A 22205-nucleotide genomic window follows, 5' to 3' on the forward strand; every position below is an offset into this window, starting at 1 on the left:
CTCACAGGAGGAATGTGAGATGGTTTTAGGTGGGACAGAGATAGATCTTTTAAATGTTAATAGTTAGGTATTTGTTACAGTGTGTGTTAGAAGGAAATACTAGATAGCACATCAGAGCTGAGTACTAAGAAAATTGAGTTTATTTAAAGACCTATTACTTTGGGGAGAGGTTGTTGGGGAGGGAAGGATTGAGAGTTTGGGGTTAGCAGGTACAAGCTAGCATATATAGGATGGATAAGCAGTGAGGTCCTACTGTATAGCCCGGGGAACTGTATTCAGTATCCGGTGATAAACCATAATGGACAAGAGTGTGAAAAAGAATATATTAATAGATATATGTATAGCTGAGTCACTTTGCTGTATAGGAGAAATTAATATAACATTGTAAATCAGCTACACTTCAGTAAAATAAATTTTTGAAAAAGACATATTACTTTGACTAGGTGGTACGTGAGTGTCATGAACATTTTGAAAGCAGCAGTAGGTTGGATGAAGACTGATTGAGTGACTCTTTCAGGTCTTTCCATATCTGAGATTGTTGACTCTTCGATTCTGAGTTTGAAACATGAAATCATGATATTCAAATGGAAGGGATGTTTTCTGAGTTTGGGAAACGAGTGCGATCGTGGACATGACAGCAGACCTAGGTGCACAGAACCAGGGAGATCTCCGCTGTTAACATTTCAGTATCTACTTTATACGTCTTACACGTTCATTCTAACAAACTTCGGGATGTCCTGTCCATGTAATCTTGTAGCCTATCTTGTCGACCTGATAGTATAAGTCCAGTTCAGTGGTCTTATTAAAAAAAAAAAAATCTTTATGTTCATTCCTAATTATTTCCTAAGGATAAAATCCTGGTAAGTGGGACTGTTAGCCATTGTGTTCACACGTAACTCTGGCTCTTTGTACCTGTTGCCACAGTGCCTTGAAGCATGACTGCCAGTTACCAGTTTGGGCAGTGGTGCCCCAGGGCCCTCTTCTCATCCCTCTCCAAAGCCAGGTTCTACTGAAAAAGAGTTTTATTGCAGATTTGGTAGGAGCACTGCTGCTCTCTGTTTTTGCTTTCGTCTTCATTTTGGTTTTTTTGTGATCATCAGTAAGGCTGAGCTTTTCGTTTGTTCACTGGCCAGTTGCTGCTTCTTTTGTGAATGGTTCATTTTTGTCCTTTACCCATTCTTCTGCGATACTCGTTTTTTCCCTTATTAATGAGCCCTTTACATTGTAAGGATATTAGCACTTTGTGACTTGTTACGCATTATTTTTCTAGTGTAATATTTGCTTTTTATGTTTGGTTATGAAGTCCAAAGTTACTGCTGCTCTTTTTTTTCTTAATGAGTTTTTTGGCTGCACTGGGTCTTTGTCGCGGCTCTCGGGCTTTCTCTGGTTGTGGGTGCAGCCTTCTCATCGCAGTGGCTCCTCTCGGTGTGGAGCCTGGGTTCTAGGGCACGCGGGCTTCAGTAGCTGTGGCACGAGGTATCCGTTGCTTCATGGGCAAACTTCCTGTTGCTCTTATTGTAAAGACAGTATTAATTTTTTGATGGGAATAGTTAATTTAATTAAAAAAGAAACAATAGCATCATTTAAAAATGGCAAATATTCCTCTCGTTAGCCACTTCATTGCTAAATGTTAACGTTGGGAGAGTCCCTTATAGTCATGGCGGTTTGTCACAGTTTGGTACTATGTTTTTTGTAATTTTATTTTTTATTTATTTTTAAGCTAATTTTCATTGGAATATAGTTGCTTTACATTGTGGTGTTAGTTCCTACCATACAGCAAAATGAATCAGGCATACATATACCGATGTCGCCTCCCTTTTGGACTTCCTTCCAATTCAGGTCACCACAGAGCGTTGAGTGGAGTTCCCTGTGTATACAGTAGGTTCTCATGAGTTGTTTTGTACATACTATTAATATCGTGTGTATGGCAATCCCAGTCTCCCAGCTCCTCCCACCATTCTCCCATCCCCTGCTTGGTATCCATACATTTGTTCTCTGTGTCTGTGTCTCCATTTCTGCTTTGCAAATAGGATCATCTCTACCGTTTTTCTAGATTCCACATGTATGCATTAATACACAGTATTTGTTTTTCTCTCTCTGACTCACTTCATTCTGTGTGACAGTCTCTAGGTGCATCCACATGTCTACACATGACCCAATTTCACTCCTTTTTATGGCTGAGGAATAGTCCATTATTTATAGGTACCACATCTTCTTTACCCTCTCCTCTGTGATGGACCCTTAGGTTGCTTCTGTACTATTTTTTAAAATCAAAGTATAGTTGATTTATGTTATTGGTAGTTTCCGATGTACAGCAAGGTGATTTCAGTTATACATATATATGTGGCAGTACTATCTGAGCCATTCTGTGATGCACGTGGTCTTGGATTTTAACTTTTCTGGAGTCAGATGTGTCTTAACTCTCAACATTACTTGCAGTCGCTGTCAAGTGACATTAGAGGTGTCCTTACCTGTGCAAGCAGACACAGATTCCTGGTGGCATGGCCTGCTTGGAAAGCTGTGACCTCAGCCCCCAGTGCTTTAGTCCACCTACCTTTTAAGGCCATTTGAAGAAAGAACACAAATCCTGTTTGCTGTTGAAAATCATTCCTTGATATCATCTGATGAGATCAAGAAAGAGCCAGTAGCCAAACTTCCAGGCTGAGGGTCAGCTTCTTGGAAGAAAATCTCAGAGAGAATGTTGGAGATCTCTTAAGAAATGCACCCGCAGGGGCTTCGCTGGTCGCTCAGTGGTTAAGACTCTGCCTGCCAATGCAGGGGCCATGGGTTCAATCCCTGATCCGGGAAGATCCCACCTGCCATGGAGCAGCTAAATCCGTGTGCCACGACTATCGAGCCTGTGTTCTAGAATCCGGGAGCCACAACTACTGAAGCCTGCATGCCGGGAGCCCACGCTCTGCAATGAGAGAAGCCAGTGCAATGAGGAGCTTCTGCACAACTAGAGAGTGGCCCCTGCTGTCTGCAGCTAGAGAGAAAGCCGCGAGCAGCAGTGAAGACCCAGCACAGGCGAAATAAATATATAAACAAATATTAAAGGAAAGAAATACATCCTCACCAATGCCCTCGGTGACACAGAGGTCAGTATTGTGTGGAAAGGCACAGATATCCTGAAAGTGAAGGCTTAGACCGCTTACCTCACTCTTTTTTCTGTCTGTACAAGAGAGAGGGAGATGATGACACTCTGGTCCAATAAAGGAGCCTTTTCAATAATTACAAAAGTAAAATTCTAAGCAATTAAAAAAGAAACATTCACTGGTAGTGTTTTTTAAATTTCTTTTTTCAATCTTGAAATTGATGGTGTCTTATATGACGAAATATAGTGTATGTGTTATGAACCTCTTGCCATCCCCAGTTCTTTTAGTTTATAGGTTTCTTTCTTTTTTTTTTTTTTCCTTCGGCCGCCCTATGCAGCCTGTGGGATTTTAGTTCCCCTGCATTGGGGGTGTGGAGTCTTTTTTTGTGTGTGTGTATTAAAGTTTTATTAAAGTATAAAGGAGATAGAGAAAGCTTCTGACATAGGCATCAGAAGGGGGCAAAAGAGTACCCCCGGGGGTGTGGAGTCTTAACCACTGGACCATCGGGGAAAGTCCCCTAGTTCCTGTTATAGATGACTGGTTAGTATTCATTGTGGAGGCGCACTGTTACCTACTCAGCTGCATTGGCGGCCTGTAAATCCTGAATCACGGTGCTCACCTCCCTTCGGACTTCCCAGGAGGGGGCCCAGCAGCGCCCTCTTCCTTCTCTTCCTAGCAGTGTGTTAATTCGGCTTTTTATCTTGGCTGCTCTCCCAGGCTAAGCTGTGAGATCCTTTTTAACTCCAAGGCATGGTAACCACCGGCAGTTGTCTGGATTTGAGGACTGGGCAGAGACATGTGATGGTAGCCTTAGGAAGCAGGAGTCATGGGAACTAGTGATCGGGGGTCCTTGTGTTATGTCTGTGTGTCTCCCCAAGTGACTGGGGGGTCCTTGGGTTATGTCCATGCATCGCCCCACCTTTTTGTACCGCCGAACAACACTGACTGCGCCCTGAGTGCTGTGGGATCCATCCCAGGCTCCTGCCAGGCCCTGTATGACCTGAGTCCACTTCTCTCTCCAACCTCCTCTCCAGTTTCTCCTGTTTCCTTACTCTCCTCCAGCCCTCCCTATTTCCTGCTTCTGGAACATTCCACGTCCATCCCCACCCCAGAGCGTTTCTGCCTGCGGTTCCTCCTGTCTTGAATGCCTTTTGCACAGCTGCCCTTCTCTAGTTCTCTAGGACTCAGCTCAGCCATGCCCTGGAAGAGAGGCTTTCCCTTTCACCTCTGCTGTAGCTCCTCCATTCACCATATAAGTACATCCCTCGTTTGTCGTGATCTCTGTCTATGTCGCTTCTCGGTTTTGTTCACCACTGTAATCCAATGCCCAGCACTCAGCAGACAATAAATACCGCTAGACACTCAGTAAACATTGCTGGACTGAATCAATAGTATGAAATCAACTGATAATGCTGAGTTGGAAGGAATAGAAACTGCTCCTTGTTATCCAAGAGGGCACTAGTGAATCCAGCAGGGAACACTTGGAGGCAAATTGATCAGCTTTTCAGCAGTTGGAGCTTCTTGGTGGTGGGGCGTGTGCCTTCTCTGTGGGGAGTAGTCAGCAGTAGTTCAGTGTTGTCGACAGGATTCTTGCCCTGGATGTTGGGGCAGGAACAGTTTGACCTGTGTTCTCATCACATCTACATCATCTACTGGTCTTGCTTCAACTGCACATATGACTTTTACCACTAGATGGCGAGAAATGGCGAGAAATGATTCCTAAACCAGTGTTTCTTTTTTTTTTTTTTTTCTTTTTGATAATTGCTTGTGGGATCTTAGTTCCCCCACCAGGGATTGAACCTATGTCTATTGCAGTGGAAGCTCAGAGTTGCTAGTCTACCGCTGGACTGCCAGGGAGTTCCCAAGAACACTTTTTTCATAGCGCTTATATACCCAACATACATTGAAACAGAAGTTTCACAAAAGCAGTCCTGACTTCTCCAATATAGTATGATGCTGCTATTTTCTGCTTTACTGTGTTCTACTTCATTTTTTAAAATGGAGATTTGCAAACTATTACATTGATTTTGTGATATGAATGGGTCACAACTCATTGTTTGAAAAGCGCTACTTTCATTGGCCGAGATGCATGTCTTAGTTCACCAACCAGGAATTGAACCCTTGCCTTTAGCAGTGAAAGCATGAAGTCCTAAGCACTGGACCTCCAGGGAATTCCTGAGAATCACTGTTTTGGACAGCTGAGCAAGTTTGCTTTGTAAAACTCTGTGGCTCTGCTGTTCTCCTTGGACAGTCTGGGCTTTTAGCAAATTGTGCTCCTTAGTACTTTGTGTGTTGGTGTGTTGAGTTGCTGCCTCGAGTAGCTCCACACATGTGCCTCCTTGTGATGCCTGTGGATGTGCAGACATGGGTGCAAGAGATCGGGGGGCATGTTTGTACAGAATTCAGCAGCTATTGCCGTTAAGGCAGCAGTAAGCCTTGATGGTGGGGGCTTCCCAGGTGGCACAGTGGTAAAGAATCTGCCTGTCAGTGCAGGAGATTCAGGAGACACAGGTTTGAGCCCTGGGTTGGCACGATCCCCTGGAGTAGGAAATGGCAACCCACTCCAGTATTCTTACCTGGGAAATCTCATGGACAGAGGAGCCTGGTGGGGCTACAGTCCATGGGGTCGCAAAGAGTTGGGACGTGACTGAGTGACTGAGCCCATAAGCCTTGTTGGTAGGTATGAAGAAAAGAAAAGATGTAAATGTGTGTCTGGGAGCTTAGAACTTAACTGGGTGACACCATACACGCACACACACACTCGCTTTAAGTTTCAGCTTACCAGGCAGTGTGGAGTGGGTGTATCATGTGGGATATCACTTAGGATGCTTAAGGTTGTAAGTAACAGAAGCCTGACTCAATTTGATGTAAGTGGTAAAGACATTTGTTATCTCACTAAATTTTCCTTGTGAGGTAGAGAAGGCTCTGGGCCCCTGAGGGGTGTGGTATGGCCCTAGGGATCCAGATTCCTTCCCTGACTTCTCATTTGTCCTGAGGCTGGTTCCATTCATGATTGCCAGAGATTTCCAGTGGTAATCAGGGCTTTAGCTCTCCGGCTTGGAACACAATATCTATCATTCTTGTAGTGTAGACTAGGGTTGAGAACCTTTAGGCTACCCTGGCATTTTCCAAATTGGAGCTGTTTTATTTGTTCCTGGTTTCTCCACCACAGCCTCCTTAAGGGACATGAAAGGACTGACAGACAGAGTCAGGAGAAATACTTTGTTAGTTATTAGTGATATTTGCTATTTATTTTGGGGTCTCCCTTCCCCTGGACACAAAACTTTTGTTTGAGCAGAGTTACCTGACTAGCTCCGGCCAGTGAGTTTGCTGTGTGAATAAATGTTCAAAGAGCTGTATGAAATACAAGGTGAGCTTACGTGCTGTTTAGGGTCCTGGGAAAGGAATTAATGATATGTGGGAACAGAGAGGTAAGAAATGACTGGTGGGAAGTGTGATGGGAATGACTGTGAATTTAAAGGTGGATGGATGAGTCTGTTTAAACTTGTGCTGGAGCATTGAATGTTATTTGGCTTTTTATTTTTTTAAATTGAAGTGTAGTGGATTTTTTACAGTGGGTTAATTATTGCTTACAACATAGTGATTCAGTTATACATATATGTGTGTGTTTTTTGTGTGTGTATACTCCCACACATACGTTCTTTTTTAAAATACTCTTTCCTGTTATGGTTTAATGTAAGATATTGAATCTAATTCTCTGTGCTATACAGTAGGACTTTGTTCTTTATACATTCTGCATATAATAGCCTACATCTGCTCACCCCAGCCTTCCTCTCCATCCTTCCACCAATGCCCTCCCTTTGAAAACCACCAGTCTGTTCTCTATGTCCACGATTCTGTTTCTGTTTCACCAGTTCAGTTCAGTCGCTCAGTCATGTACGACTCTGCGACCCCATGGGCTGCAGCACGCCAGGCTTCCCTGTCCATCACCAACTCCCGGAGCTTGCTCAAACTCATATCCATCGAGTTGGTGATGCCATCCAACCATCTCATCCTCTGTTGTCCCCTTCTCCTTCTGCCTTTAATCTTCCCCACCATCAGGGTCTTTTCCATTGAGTCAGTTCTTTGCATCAGGTGGCCAAATTATTGGAGTTTCAGCTTCAGCATCAGTCCTTCCAATGCGTATTGAGGACTGATCTCCTTTAGGATTGACTGGTTTCATCTCCTTGCAGTCCAAGGAACTCTTAGGAGTCTTCTCCAACACCACAGTTCAAAAGCATCAGTTCTTCGGTGCTCGGCTTTCTCTATAGTCCAACTCTCATATCCAAACATGACTACAGAAAAAACCGTAGCCTTGACTAGACGGACCTTTGTCGGCAAATATTTCTGTTTCATAGATAGGTTCATTTGTGTCATAGTTTAGATTCTAAATTTAAGTGATATCACATGGTATTTGTCTTTCTTTTTCTGACTTCACTTATTATGATAGCCTCCAGTTACATGATTTGGCCAGAGATAAATCCCTGGATCCTTGATCTGGTTCCTGGGAACTTGCCCATGGAACCTGGCCTGACCCTACTCTCTAATCACCTGTTTCCTTTTTCATCTCTTTCAGGTTTGCAGTGAGCATTGGCTACTGGCAGGACCCTTACATCCAGCATTTGGTGAGACTTTCTAAAGAGAGGAAGGCTCCTGAAATTAACAGAGGCAAGTGCCCAGCTCCCTCCCCTACTTCTCATGAATCCCTGGGGTTCTAGGAATTCATTCTTAAAAAGAGAGTTCTGGGGTGTACTGTCTTCACCAGAGTGTGGAAATGCTCGTTTCCCAACTTCCACACCAGCACAGTGTATTATGAAACTTTTAATCTTTATTTCTCTGGTACATGAAAAATGGTGTTTTACATTCCTCTTATTTTAAGGTGTGGTTAAAACTCATTATTCTGCGTTTAAAAGCCACTTACATATCTTTTACTGTGAGTTGTCTGTTCATGTAGGGGGTTATTTTTGTTGTTGTTGCCCTATTTGTTAGTAACACTGTTAGGTTCTGCAAGTAATTTCTAGCAAGGAAGTCAAAGGATTTGAGACAGGAGTGTGACTTAGTTGCAGCCAGATTGGGAAATTGACCACTGACCATGATTCTTGAGGGCTGGGGGGAATCTTGGCGTTGAAGATGGGTCCTGTAGGTGGGTTCTATAAGAATTGCAAAGAAATGTGTAAATGGTGGTTCCTGAAGAGAAGGACATGGTAGTTAATGTTGAACTGAGGGTAAGATTGGGCAGCAGTCAGCCTGGGCAAGGCCTGGCCAAGAGGCCTTCCTGAAGCCTGCCTCCGCCGCTGTGCAGACAGATTTCCCAGGGAATGTTCTGGAGGCAGGCAGCCGCCGATCTTCATAGTCCTGGGCCGCATGGCAGCCCCCTTCCTTCTTCCTCTCCCGGGTCCACATCTCTAGAATGGGGACCTCTAGCCCAGGAGGAGAGCACTGCCCAAACGTCTGAGGTGAGAACATTTTTCCCTCAAATTGAATCCATTGTGGATGATATTCTGCAGAATACAATAAAGATGATTTGCTAGAGGCATTTCCCTAGTGGTCCAGTGGTTAAGACTCCATGCTTCCACTGTAGGGAGCGTGGGTTCGAGCTCTGATTGGGAAACTAAGATCTTGCATGCTTCATGGTGCGGCCAAAAAAAAAAGGTGATTTTCTCGAAAAATAAAATGCAAACACAAGCCCAGAGTATTTGTTTGTTTATAAATCATATAGGAATTATCAGTTGATTATTTATTTGGCTGAACCACACAGCTTTGTGGGATCTTAGTTCCCTGCCCAGGGATCGAACTCTGGTCCCCGGCAGTGGAAACACAGAGTCCTAACCACTGGACTGTTAGGGAATCCCCCCAATTATTTCTCAGCACATTCACTAAAATTTCTCTGTCAAATGACAAAGTTTCTGCATGCTTCTCAAATTTTTCTCTTAAAGCATTCACACCTTGAGTATCAGGCCTTTAGAATAGATAGCTGCTATCTTCCTGTCTCCCTTCTGGGTTTCCCGTTTCCTTTGTTCCAGCTTCTCACCCTAGAGCTTAACAAGTCCATTAATTAGGCCACCACTTGCTGGTATCTCCACTTCCCCGCTCTGCCACCCTCACGTTGGTGATGCCATTTTATAAACAGAGGCTGTAACCCACACAGGATGGAAGTGAAAGGAACAAGATAAGAATCATGGCTCTCTTTGCTTTGACATTCATCTGCCCAACTTCCTGACCTAAAAATGTTATTTTCCATGTGTGCTCAGTCCCTGAATCGTGTCCAACTCTTTGGGACCCTATGGACTGTAGCCAGGCTTTGTCCATTGGATTCTCCTGGCAAGAATACTGGAGTGGGTTGCCATGCCCTCCTCCAGGGGATCTTCCCAACCCAGGGATCGAACCAGCATCTCCTGCTTCTCTTGCATTGCAGACAAGTTTTAGCAGAGTACTCGTTAACTTCCCCTAGAGCCGTGAAAAAGCACCTTTCCAAGAGGACATTCAGATCAGATGTCTTGATAAAAGATACTCGTCTTTCCTAAGTAACAGGACAGGGCATTTTCTTTTTCTTTTTTCTTTTTTTTTAAATTTTTCTTAAACTACCATTTAATTTGTACTTATTTTGGTCCGACCAGCTAAAAAGGGAGAATTTGAAAGTCATTATTTCTCCTGACCCTGAAGAAGGGCAAAGTGTTGTTTTGCTCTCCCTAGCACTCTGGGCTTTGCACGGATTATTCCTGGCGTCACCAAGTGATAGCTTGCCTCTCTGTCTGTCGCTTAGGATACTTTGCTCGAGTCCATGGCGTCAGTCAGCTTACAAAGGCATTTCTACGGAAGACGGAATGTAATTGTCAAATTCTAAATCTTGGGGCCGGGATGGATACCACCTTCTGGATGTTAAAGGTAAATTTCCCCCCTTTTCTCCAGTCATTTTAATTTAGTTTGTTGAAGATGTTCACCTGGTTCAAAAACTTGAAAAAATAGATTAAAACGGGGTGACAGCCTGTCTCCCATCCCCCACAACTTCCATCAGCTCCGTACTTTATCCCACCAGGGCCCTAGTGAAGATATGTGGGTTGTTGCTCACATTTTGCTGCCACAAAAAGGGTTATAATACAATTCCTTGGGTACATTTTCCTCTGCACGTGTGGATATGTATCAGGAGAAAGAACTCTACCAGTAGAACTGCTGAGACAAAAGAAGACATGTGTTTGTAATTTTGATGAGAACTGAAGATTTTATTGTTAGAGTAACAGTGTCTTAGGTAGTAACATCGGGAGATTTGCAAGACTGGGTAAAGATAACATGATCCAAAGCCTTTTTGAAGTCATTCTCTGATTTGATTCCTCAACTGTTCTGTTTGGGGTTGTTCAAGGGCAGGTGGGATTATACTCACTCACAGGTAAAGGAAACTTGGGTCTGGTTAGTGGCAGACCCAGCGCTGAAGTTCTGATCTTTGATTACTGGACTGGATCTTATCACCAAATCTTCTCCCTACAAATATCTCACTGATGGCATTTTTCTTTCTTTCCTTTTTTTTTGGTAGGTTTGTACAGATTTTTCTTGGTTCTTCTATCAGGTGGCAGTAATGGGTATGTGCATTTCTCCAGATTTCTTAACGACAGAGAGCAAGATAAATCAGAAGGTATAGGCTATAAGTCAACCTGCATTATCTATTTTGTCCCCTGTCACATGATAAGAAGGTCTTTGGTCATAAGAACGCTCAACCTTTCTCTTACTCAAAAATGAGTGGCCTCAACATGGCCCTGGTGTTAATAATTTGCTGCTGTATTCCTCCTTCTGGATAAGATAACTGATATTTATGACGTGCTTTTTTTTTTTTAATCTATTTATTTATGGCTGTGCTGGGTCTTCATTGCTGTGCAAGCTTTTCTCCAGTTGTGGCAAGTGGGGACTACTCTCTGGATGCAGGGCCTGGGCTTCTCATTGTGGTGGCTTCTCTCGTTACAGAGCTTGGGCTCTAGGGCACAGGCTCAGTAGTTGTGGCACGTGGACTTCAGCAGTTGCGGCTCCCGGACTTGAGAGCACAGGTTCAATCGCTACCACTCTGTGGCATGTGGGATCTTCCCGGATCAGGGATTGAACCCGTGTCTCCTGAATTGGCAGGCAGGTTCTTTACCACTAAGCCACCAGGGAAGTCCCTATGAAGTGCGGTTACATACGTGACCTCAGGAATTAACATGAGAGCTCTGTTGGGGGAGCTTACACAGATGGGGAATATGGGGTTTTGGAAGCTCTTCCCCCATATTGGACAGCTAGTAGCATTGGGATGTGGGCCAACATTGGCCTCCAGCTGATCAAGTTCCCAATTCCTTCCTCTTTTTTCTGCACACAGCCCTGTGGTCACTTGGGGGGCTCTTTTCTATGGGTTAGTTGTGCCTCTGTAACACCATGACCTTCATGTGGTTCCACTGGAACAGAATGCGGTGTAAAAGAGTGTATCGCCAGCATCAATACGGGCTGCTGGAGACATCCCTCCTCCTGATAACCTTTGGACTTGATCATGCTTTTTTTTTCTTTTTCCCCCATCTAGTAGGTGGTTTAATCATTAATAAATCTGAGATTTTAATTTCTGAGCAAGGTACACTGAGGCATATGTGCCCCTTGCAAGAAAAAAAGACAAGAGGCTTTCCCAGCGGCTCAGTGAATAAGAATCCGCCTGCCAAATAAATGCACGAGGCCGGGGTTCAACCCCTGATTCGGGAGGACCCCACATGCCACAGAGCAGCTAAGCCCATGCACCCCGACTATTGAGCCTGTGCTCAAGAGCCAGGGGGCCTCAACCACTGAGCCCATGTGCCGCAGCTACTGAAGCCTTCACGCCCTGGAGCCTGTCCTCTGCAGCAAGAGAAGCCGCGGGAACTAGAGAGGAGACACTGCACTCTGAAACTTGAAAAAAACCCACGCAACAGTGAAGACCCAGCACAGCCAAAAATAAATAAATTTATTAGAAGAAAAAGAGGCGAGGAAGGGGGCTAGCACAGGGCCTCAAAGTCCTACGTAGAAATTTGGAAATCAGTGTAATTATCTGATAATTATATTGATCTAAAGGGTTGTTGTTGTTGTTTTTATCTAAAGTTCTTCTTTTTAAGACAGATATTATCTGGTTTGTTCTCTTAGGGCAAAGGTTGCACAGGCCAAATCCAGCCTGCCACCTGTTTTTGTGAATAAAGTTTTATTGGAATACAGCCACGCACATTTATTTACATCTCACGTATGGCTGCTCTGGCACTTGGACAGCAGGGCTGAGTAGTTACGACAGAGATCTTCGTGTCTGCCAAGGCTAAACTGCTTACTTTCTTGCCAGAAAGTTTGCTAATCCCTGTTTTAGAGCTGTATGTGCCTCTATAAAAGAACAGGGAAATCTTGTCCATTGATCTTGATGTCTTGGGCTCTTGCCACCTGGGACGGCGCCCCCAGCTGCCCCAGCAGAGGCTCCTGCAAGTCACAGGCTTTGTGGGGCCATGAACATGTGAGCTCATTCTGTATAATCTCAGGGGCTCAAGACTGAACAGTCACAGATGCCCATCTTGAGGCAGCAGGCAGGAACAGGGAAAGGTGATCTTGTCATGAGCCAAAAATAAAGGGTAAGTGAAACCCTGTAAGGGTCCTCGGTCCTTTTTTTATTGTCATTTTTAATCGGAGTGTAGTTGCTTTGCAGTGTTGTGTCGGTTTGTGCTGTAGAACAACGCGGGTCAGCGCGCTTAGTCCCCCAGTCGTGTCCGACTCTGCGACCCCACGGACTGTAGCCCGCCAGGCTCCTCTGTCCTTGGGATTCTCCAGGCAGGAATACTGGAGAGAGTTGCCATGCCCTCCTCCAGGGCATCTTCCCAGTCCAGGGATTGAGCCCAGGTCTCCCGCAGTGCAGGCGGGTTCTTTACCGTCTGAGCCTCCCGAGAAGCCCAAGTGAATCGGTGTGCATATATCCCTTCCCTCTTGAGCCTCCCCCACCCATCCCGCCCCTCTATGTCATCACAGAGGGCCTTGATTCTTGGTGGCCCTTGGATTCTGTTTCTGCCCAACCAGAGGATCAGGTGTGGAGGGGAAGCAGTCTCAATGTTGGCTGCCAGTGAAGCAGTCCATCACGTTGCATCTTTGATGAACCCCCGCTTCCTCATGGCTGTTCCCTGCTGCCCCCTGGTGGCCACACTCAGCCCTGGGTGTCTCCCTGCCTCCCGTGCCCTGTGAGCTACTTGGGAGTGGCGAATCGCAGAATGAAAAGTTGAAGTATCACTTGCCAGAGCCATTTTGCCCTTTTCTGGAAGCTAAGAAAGAGGATGGCTGTTTGTGAAAAGCTCCCGATGTGCCTTTTAGAAACTTTCTTTTGACAGTGACCCCTTATTCAGAAGTCTTAGGAGGATCAAGTGCCCGAGTGCCTGGGAAAGTGCTTTAAAAAGTAAAAAGCGATGTAGGACGCTATGCTGTCCTTCATTTATTTGCTTTGGATTGTCTTTGTGATCTTCTGGAATTTTAGGCCTTTTTTTTTTTTTTTTTAAATTTTTAGTAGCTTTTTTGAGTGTACTGGGTCTTCACTGCTGCACACAGGCTTTCTCTAGTTGCAGTGTGCGGGCTTCTCACTGTAGTGACTTCTCTTGGTCCAGAGCACAGGCTCTAGAGCACTGGCTCAGTAACCCCATGGCATGTGGAATCTTGCCGGACAAGGGATCAAACCTGAGTCCCCTGTGTTGGCAGGCAGATTCTTAACCACTGGAACACCAGCGAAGTCCCAATTTTAGGGCGTTCTTATTGCTCTGTACCTTGTGAGTAAAAGTTCTTGAAAGGTGTTGTAGAATTTCTTAGCAAAAGTCATTTCGGGGTATCCTTTAAACACATCCTCCGAACATCTTCAGACAGCTTTTACCTAGCCCTGCTTTGCGGTCGTGCAGCAGGCGTGTGTTGCAATTCCAAGAGGGAACGGCTGAGGGTGGGTGAGCCCAGGTTTCCTCTGATGGCAGGAAACCGTGTTATCCCTTTGTTCTGTTGCTTTTTTTCCTTCCTTCTTCCTTCCCTCTCCTTCTCCCTCCTTCCCTCTTCTTTCCCTCTTCTCCCAAACCAGATCCCCTGACATTTTAACTGAGGACCATTTTCCACGTGGGTGGATCTCCTCATTCTGTTCCTTGCCCTTAGGGGTCACCTTCCTACCGGGAAGTACGTGCTCATGGTTTCTGCCCCCATCACTCTGTCCTTGGGCAGGTCTGCTCCCACTTCCTACCTGTCCTCCGTCTCTCATTTGCTGCTGTTGTTCAGTTGCTAAGTCATGTCTGACTCTTTCTGACCCCTTGGACTGCAGCACGCCAGGCTCCCCTGTTCTTCACCATCTCCAGGAGTTTGCTCCACTCTTCTCCAGTAGTATACTGGACACCTTCTGACCCGGGGGAGCTCATCTTCCAGCGTCATATCTTTTTGCCTTTTCATATTTTTCATGGGGTTCTTGCGGCGAGAATACTGGAGTGGTTTGCCATTCTCTCCTCCAGAGGATCACGTTTTGTCTGAACTCTTCACTTTGACCCGTTTGCCTTGGGTGACCCTACATGGCATGGCTCATAACTTCACTGAGTTACGAAAGCCCCTTCTCCACAACAAGGCTGTGATCCATGAAGGGGCCATCTCTCGTTCCTGTCTTCATAGATGGTATTAGCTGCCGGATCGCTCAAGTCAGAAACAAGGGTATCATCCTTACCCCGCCTTTTTGTTTGTCCTATCCTACACCAAGGAAGCCCCCACCAGGCTCTGGATATCAGCCCCTTTCTGGGTATGTTGGCCAGGTTGTGGGGCGTCTTGTTTCTTGCTAAGTCTTGGGGTGTGGAGAGCTGCTACAGCAAGTGGGGGTGGTGTTTTGTCTTCACAGCTGAAGATGCATCTGAGAAGTACAGTTGAATTACAGTGTGTTACGGCAGAGTGATTCAGTTACACATATGCCTTTTCCCTTAGTGGTTATTATTAGTATAGTCTTCTGTGCTATACAATAGGTCCTTGTTTGTTATTTTATAATTAGTAGTGTGTATATATGGGCTTCCCTGATAGCTCAGCTGGTAAAGAATCCACCTGCAATTCAGGAGACCCTGGTTTGATTTCTGGGTCGGGAAGAGCCCCTGGAAGAGGGCATGGCAACCCACTCCAGTCTTCTTGCCTGGAGAATCCCATGGACAGAGGAGCCTGGCGGGCTGCTGTCCAGAGGGTCGAAAAGAGTCAGACACGACTGAGTGACTAAACACCCAGCAGTGTATATACATATAAAGTTCCCAACTTATCCCTCCCTTCTTCCCCTTTGATAACCCTAAGCTTGTTTTCTGTGTCTGTAGGTCTGTTTCTGTTTTGTACATAAGTTCATTTATATCATTTCTTTTTTTTAGATTCCACATATAAGTGATATCATATAATTTGACATAATATTATGTTAGTTTCATAGTATTATTACATATGATCTCATATCTGCATACTTTTGTGTGTTTGTGTGTGTGTGTTCAGTTGCTTAGTCTTGTCCGACTCTTTGCAACCCCATGAACTGTAGCATACCAGGCTCCTCTGTTCATGGAAGTCTCCAGAACTGGACTCCAAGAATACTGGACTGGGTTGCCATTTCCTCAAGGGATCTTCTCAGCTCAGGGATCGAACCTGAGTCTCCTGTGCCTCCAGAATTGCAGGCGGATTCCTTACCTTTGAGTCATTGGGGAAACCTATTTGCATACATTTGGGGCTAAGTTATTGATTGGATAGGGAGGAGAAGCTGGGAAGAATTGCAGCACAACCAGTAGGTGACTGGATGGGGGTGTAACCACTGACTCAGCTAGAAAAAGCAAGAGGGAAGGAGGGCTGTGTGTGTGTGTTTCACACTTTTAAAAGTTGTAGCCACAGTAAAAAAAAAAAAATAACTGTACACCCCTTCAGTTCAGTTCAGTTCAGTCGCTCAGTCATGTCCAACTCTTTGCAACTCCATGAATCTCAGCATGCCAGGCCTCCCTGTGTATCACACACTCCCGGAGTTCACTCAAACTCATGCCCATCGAGTCAGTGATGCCATCCAGCTATCTCATCCTCTGTCGTCCCCTTCTCCTCCTGCCCCCAATCCCTCCCAGCATCAGGGTCTTTTCCAATGAGTCAACTCTTCACGTGAGGTGGCCAAAGTATTGGAGTTTCAGCTTCAGCATCAGTCCTTCCAATGTACACCCCTAGCCAGGACCTGAATCTATGTACATGTACATGTACATGTCTGTACACACAAGATATAAGGGCACCCATGGTGCCTACTAAGGGCAGGCCCCATTCTGAGTGTTACTCATGTGTTTCTTCTTTAATGCTCACAACCCTATGAGGTGTTAATCATTTTCTCTACTTTTCAAATAAGGAAACATTGGCCCAGGGATTTTAGTGACTGTCCCAAGGCCTTACAGCAAACAAGTGGTGTAGTGGGGATTTGAACCTTTCCCCCACCCCCCGGGCTCCAGAGTACCTTCTATTTACCTCCCCAGTGTTCTCCACTATCTCAGGAAAAAATAAATATATCACAAAATAATGCTGACCCTAATTCCATGTGAAATTTTCTGATATATATTACTTTGTTTCACCCCCAGTCTGCTGGTTACAACTTACCACATTGGTTTCTTGACCCTCTAATATGTCTGAAGCTGTGTTTTTGAGAAATACCCTCATGTCCTGCATCCAAACCACCTCTTAACATCCCTGTGACCATTCTCCTGGTTCAGACTCCCCAGCACTTCTCTCTTGGACGACTACAATAATCTCCTTTTCCCCTTCATCCATTCTTGATGCTGAGACCAAGTAAATTGGAGAGTACATTTCTGACTATATCGTTCCCCTGATTTTATTTTAATTAATTTATTTTTTGTTTTGACCACTCTTTGAGGCATGTGGGATCTTTGTTTGCCCACCAGGGAACAAACCTTTGCCCCCAGCAGTAGAAGTGTGAGTCTTAATCCCTGGACTGCCAGGAAAGTCCTCATTACCCTGCTTTTAAATCCTTAAGCACCCCCATTGTTCCTTGGGCCCTAGGACTTGGTACATGAAAGTGATCCGTAAATGTATGAGTAATAATTGTATAAAAATTGCAGGTGTGCTCAGTCACGAAGTCGTGTCCCATGGACTGTAGCCCACCAGGCTCTTCTGTCCATGGGATTCCCCAGGCAAGAATACAGGAGTGGGTTGCCATTTCCTTCTCCAGGGGGTCTTCCTGACCCAGGGATCAAACCTGCATCTCCTGCATTAGCAGGCAGGTTCTTGACCACTGAGCCACTGGGGAAACCTTGTATGAAGATGACTCTCTGTTTTTTTTCTCAGGATGAAGATCTTCTACCAAGGAAATATTTTGAAATCGACTTTCCGATGATAGTCACGAGGAAGCTCCACAGCATCAAGTAAGTGTGGCCTTGGCCGGAAGCAGGAGCCTGGTGGGATCAGAACCGGCTCTGGGAGACCCCAGGTCCGGGTGCAGGAGACCACACGTTTCATCCCCTCCCTGCTCTCTCTCACCCCAGGACCCTCATTCCAACGTACTGTGCAGGTGTCAACAGGAAATATACCGTCCTTTGTCACTCTTCTCTCTGTTTATGTCATTCCCTTGAACATTAACAAAAAAGTGACTCATAGCAGATTAGTAATCTGAATTAAAAAATTTTTATGGAGTATAGTTGATTAACAATGTTGTGCGTTAATTTGAATTTTTGTGTGTATTTTGCTTACTCCTTTATCCCTAGGGTATAGAAAGGTGCCTGGCCCCAGAATAGATATGTAGTAAGATTCTTTTTTTTTTTAAATAACAGTAGCATATTTGTTTATTTATTTTTTTGTGCGTGCTGAGTGCTGGGTAGGCTTTCTCTGGTTGTGGCAAGCGGGGGCTACTCTCTAGTGTCCTGAGGGCTTCTCGTTCTGGCGGCTTCTCTTGTTGCAGAGCACGGGCTCGTGGGCAGTCGGACTTCAGTGGTTGTGGCTCTTGGGCTTAGTGGGATCTTCCTGGACCAGGGATCAAACCCGTGTCCCCTGCGTTGTCAGGTGAATTCTCAACCATTAGACCGTCAGGGAAGTCCATTCAGAATTTTTTGAATGAATGAATGGGAGGCTGAAGTTATAGTTACTCTATAAGAGATGTTATAGGGGCCATTTTGAGTTTAGTTTTCAAGGATTTTGCCAAGTTGTAAGTGATGAGTTTGCTAATCTTTGCCAATTTTCTTTGCCCACATTAAATGCTTCACTTGGATGGACCTCCTCAATCCTAAGAGCCGACTCATAAATTAAGTGGCATCATTGACCCCTTTCTATAGGATGAGAAAACTGAGGCTTAGGGAAGTTTAGTTAATTTGCCTAAAGTCACCTAGCTAGAAGGGAGTGGAATTGAAATTTAAACCCTGACTTCAAGACCAAGATTAAGGTTTTCCAACAGTTATAACCTACAGGTCCACTCTCCTTTTTATAATGATCATATAAATAAAATCCCAATTCCTACATTTAACCAAATTTTTGATAAGCACAAAAGTTTCTGCTTATCCTTTAGAGATGTCTAATTCTGTAGACATCTAGAGAGAATTGGAGGTCATTTTCAAACTTTATTTTTTTAGTTTATCCTTGTATCTTTTGCCACTGCAGGACATGCAAGAGACACGAGTTTGATCCCTTAGTCGGGAAGAGCCTCTGGAGGAGGAAATTGCAACCTGCTTCAGTACTCTTGACTGGAAAATTCCATGGACAGAGGAGACTGGAGGGTTACAGTCTAAGGGGTCACAAAGAGTCAGACATGACTATGCACACACACACATGAAAATAAGTTTTTTTACCCTTTCTAAATACAAAATTATGTCTTACATTAAATATGCTTTGAAGCTGCTATACTGTAATTCTGATGTTCTGGGAACACTACGAAGTGTGACTAAATACAAACTGTGACTAAACTTGTTGGAACTCTTGAGTGAAATCAGGGCAAGTAGGCTCAAGGCCCAGGGTGGTTTTCTGGGGTTAAAAAGCATTGACATTTGTGTATGGTTGTTGGGATATTGAACTTGGTTCTCTGATTCCTGATTTTTCGCATAGTCTTTTTTTTTTTTTTCTGTCCATACCATGGCCTGTGGGATCTTAGTTGCCTGAACAGGGACCAAACCCAGGCCCCTGGCAGTGGAAGCCTAAGTCCTAACCCCTGGACTGCCAGGGAATTCCCTAGTTTTTTGCAGATTCTTGATTGAGGGAGTTATCACATAAATGTTACTAAACTTGAGGTCCCAGTAGCAGTCAATATTTTTAGTTTGTCTGTGAGAAATAATAAGCTATCTTAAAAAGTTCTGTTTGAGAAGAGGCAAGACACTAGTGATGACTTGAAAAATACTGGAACATTTGAACGATTCTTGCTAGCCTCTCTGTAGCTGTTTCTAAGTGTGTTGTGATCTGTTTGTGATTTGATAGCAGATTCTCAGTGTAAAGCTTAGCTGACCTAACCTGAGACTTATATCCCATAGACTTTTACTGTATGGATCTAAGGTCAAGTGTGATTAAACAGATGACCGTTTGGCGTGGTCCTTCTTTTGAACACTAGTGATATTGGATTGGCCAAGGAGTCTGTTGGATATTTCCATAACATCTGATGGAAAAACCCGAGCGAACTTTTTGGCCAACCCAGTATCTGTTTGCTGTGTCTGTGTGAGTGTGTTTTAGCGGTAAATGAGCTACTTGCCTCATCTTTCTTTTTCCCATCTTCTGCAGACTGAAACCTCTCCTATCAAAACCCATTTTAGACTTGCATTCAGAGGACACACTTCAAATGGGCAAGTATCCATAACCTGAGTCATACAACCTGGGATGTAGGACCATGTCAGCTCTTTTTTCCCTTTTTCTTTTTAAAGACTGTGAGTGTGTGTATTTGTGTGTGTGTGTGTGTGCGTGTGCGTGTGTGCACTCACATCTGTCCTTCTGTTGCTACAATGTTCTCTTCCACCACTGTTACCAGGAAGAAATTTAAAATGGTTTTTGGTATGACTCAGGCTTCCTTGATAGCTCCTGCAATGCAGGAGACCCCAGTTTGATTCCTGGGTCGGGAAGATCCACTGGAGATGGGACAGGCTACCTACTCCAGTATTCTTGGGCTTCCCTTGTGGCTCTGCTGGTAAAGAATCTGCCTGCAATGCGGGAGACCTAGGTTCGATCCCTGGGTTGGGAAGATCCCCTGGAGAAGGGAAAGGCTACCCACTCCAGTATTCTGGCCTAGAGAATTCCATGGACTGTATGTATAGTCCATGGGGTCACAAAGAGTCAGACGCAACTGAGCGACTTTCACTCACTTGGTGTGACTCACCTTCGATGTCCATAGGGCCCCAATCCTAAATCGTTTTTTTTTTTAGAGAGAATTTAAATTAGTTGTCAGTGTTTCAAAAATAGGAGATTTTTCATGAAAGTCTTGATTTCCAGTTTTGCTTGGAAATATCAGATCTTGGAAAACATCAGATCCTGACTCCTCCATGGTGGTCACTGGGCAGCAGCCGCCTTGGTTAGACAGGTCGTGTCCTTCCCAGCTCTGACCCCGCCACCCATTCTTTTCTCACACCTGACCTGCTTCCTGGTTTATGTCACCTGCTTGGCACCTGCCTTCATTTTTCCCCTCAAAATTTAAAAAAAAATTTATTTATTTGGCTACACCGGGTCTTAGTTGCAGTACTCAGGATGTTCCATCTTTCTGCATGCAGGATTTTTTTAGTTGTGGCATGCGGAATCTAGTTACCTGCAGAGGAATTAAACCTGGGCCCCTTCCGTTAGGAGTGTGGAGGAGTCTTAGCCACTGGGCCACAGGGAAGTCCCTCCCCCCAAGTTTTAAGTATGAATGCTTGCAACAACACTTTCCTCATTCCTAAAGCCTCTCAAATTATAGTAAAACTCTTCCAGAATGTTCCATCATTCTCAGTCTGTATCTGATAGAGACGTTAAAGGGCCTTATTAAAAATTCAGGTCAGAAAATGTGCTTAGAGAGGATGGCCTTCTCGGATGGGTGATGTAGCTAGCACAACAAATGTCAGATAATTGGGTACGCCTCCCCTTTCACACAACCACAGTGCCTTAGACACCTACTAGTGATCAGATTACTAAGAGAGTTTCCACAGAAAATAACATCTTCCCCATCCTCTGTTGCCCTTATACAGATTTTAAGTAGAAACTGTTCAAGCTTTGTCATTTGCTGGCCAACTTGCTTTCTCCACACTTTGCCTATCACAATTTTCTATGTGTTTGGTTGATATTTGAATCAGAACGATTATCTGTAGTGAACTGTCTAATACTTTGCTGGAACTTTGATCCATCAGTGTAGAAACATACGAAGGAGAGAGGACCTTCCCCTTATCCAAGATAACCAGTGTTCTGAGTATTTTCTCATATAGATGAGCAGTGTACCCAGAGAAAGGTGAATATACGTATAATAAAGTACATACATAAATATAATCCAATGCCTGGTACATAAAAGATTCAGTGAATTTTTGTTGAATGAATGTCTATACAGATTGAATAAATATCTGTTGTAGTTTAACATGTATTTGTTGAATGAATGAATCTATGCTTCTATATATGAATATAGGTTTATATGTAATTTTATTTTATTATTTTTTTATTTTTATTTTTTTTTAGTTCTACCACTTTATTGCTACCAAGCCATCTCCCTCCACCCTCATGCACACATGCTCAGTCATGTAACCCCATGGACTGCAGCCCGCCAGGCTCCTCTGTCCATGGACTTTTCCAGGCAAGAATATTGGAGTGGGTTGCCATTTCCTTCTCCATATATGTAATTTTAATAAAATAATTTATACATACTGTTTTGTGACTTGCTCTTTTCATGTCCTGCTAAATCATGACTGTCTTTTCATGTCAGTGTATATAATCCTTCCTCATTATTTCTAGTGGCTTTATAGCCATTTCCTCTGCACGGAAATTCCATTTTATTTAATCTAGTCCCTACTGATGGTCCCTGATAGCTCAGTTGGTAAAGAATCTGCCTGCAATGTAGGAGACCCAGGTTCAATTCCTGGGTTGGAAAGATCCGCTGGAGAAGGGATGGGCTACCCATTCCAGTGTTCTTGGGCTTCCCTTGTGGCTCAGCTGGTTAAGAATCCACCTGCAATGCAGGAG

The 22205-nt window shown here is 44.4% G+C and overlaps 1 protein-coding gene across 1 annotated transcript in view; it reads left to right on the forward strand.

Annotated features, from left to right (window-relative positions):
* The window catches only part of LCMT1 (leucine carboxyl methyltransferase 1), a 65671-nt gene that overhangs the window by 16932 nt on the left and 26534 nt on the right, over positions 1-22205 (forward strand). The window contains exons 2-5 of the mRNA XM_043914550.1: positions 7672-7763; positions 9859-9980; positions 17394-17470; positions 19800-19861. Coding sequence (XP_043770485.1) covers positions 7672-7763; positions 9859-9980; positions 17394-17470; positions 19800-19861 — 353 coding nt within the window. The remainder of the gene's footprint in view (positions 1-7671; positions 7764-9858; positions 9981-17393; positions 17471-19799; positions 19862-22205) is intronic.

Source organism: Cervus elaphus, chromosome 10 (assembly GCF_910594005.1).
Source record: "Cervus elaphus chromosome 10, mCerEla1.1, whole genome shotgun sequence".
NCBI classification, from domain to species: domain Eukaryota; kingdom Metazoa; phylum Chordata; class Mammalia; order Artiodactyla; family Cervidae; genus Cervus; species Cervus elaphus.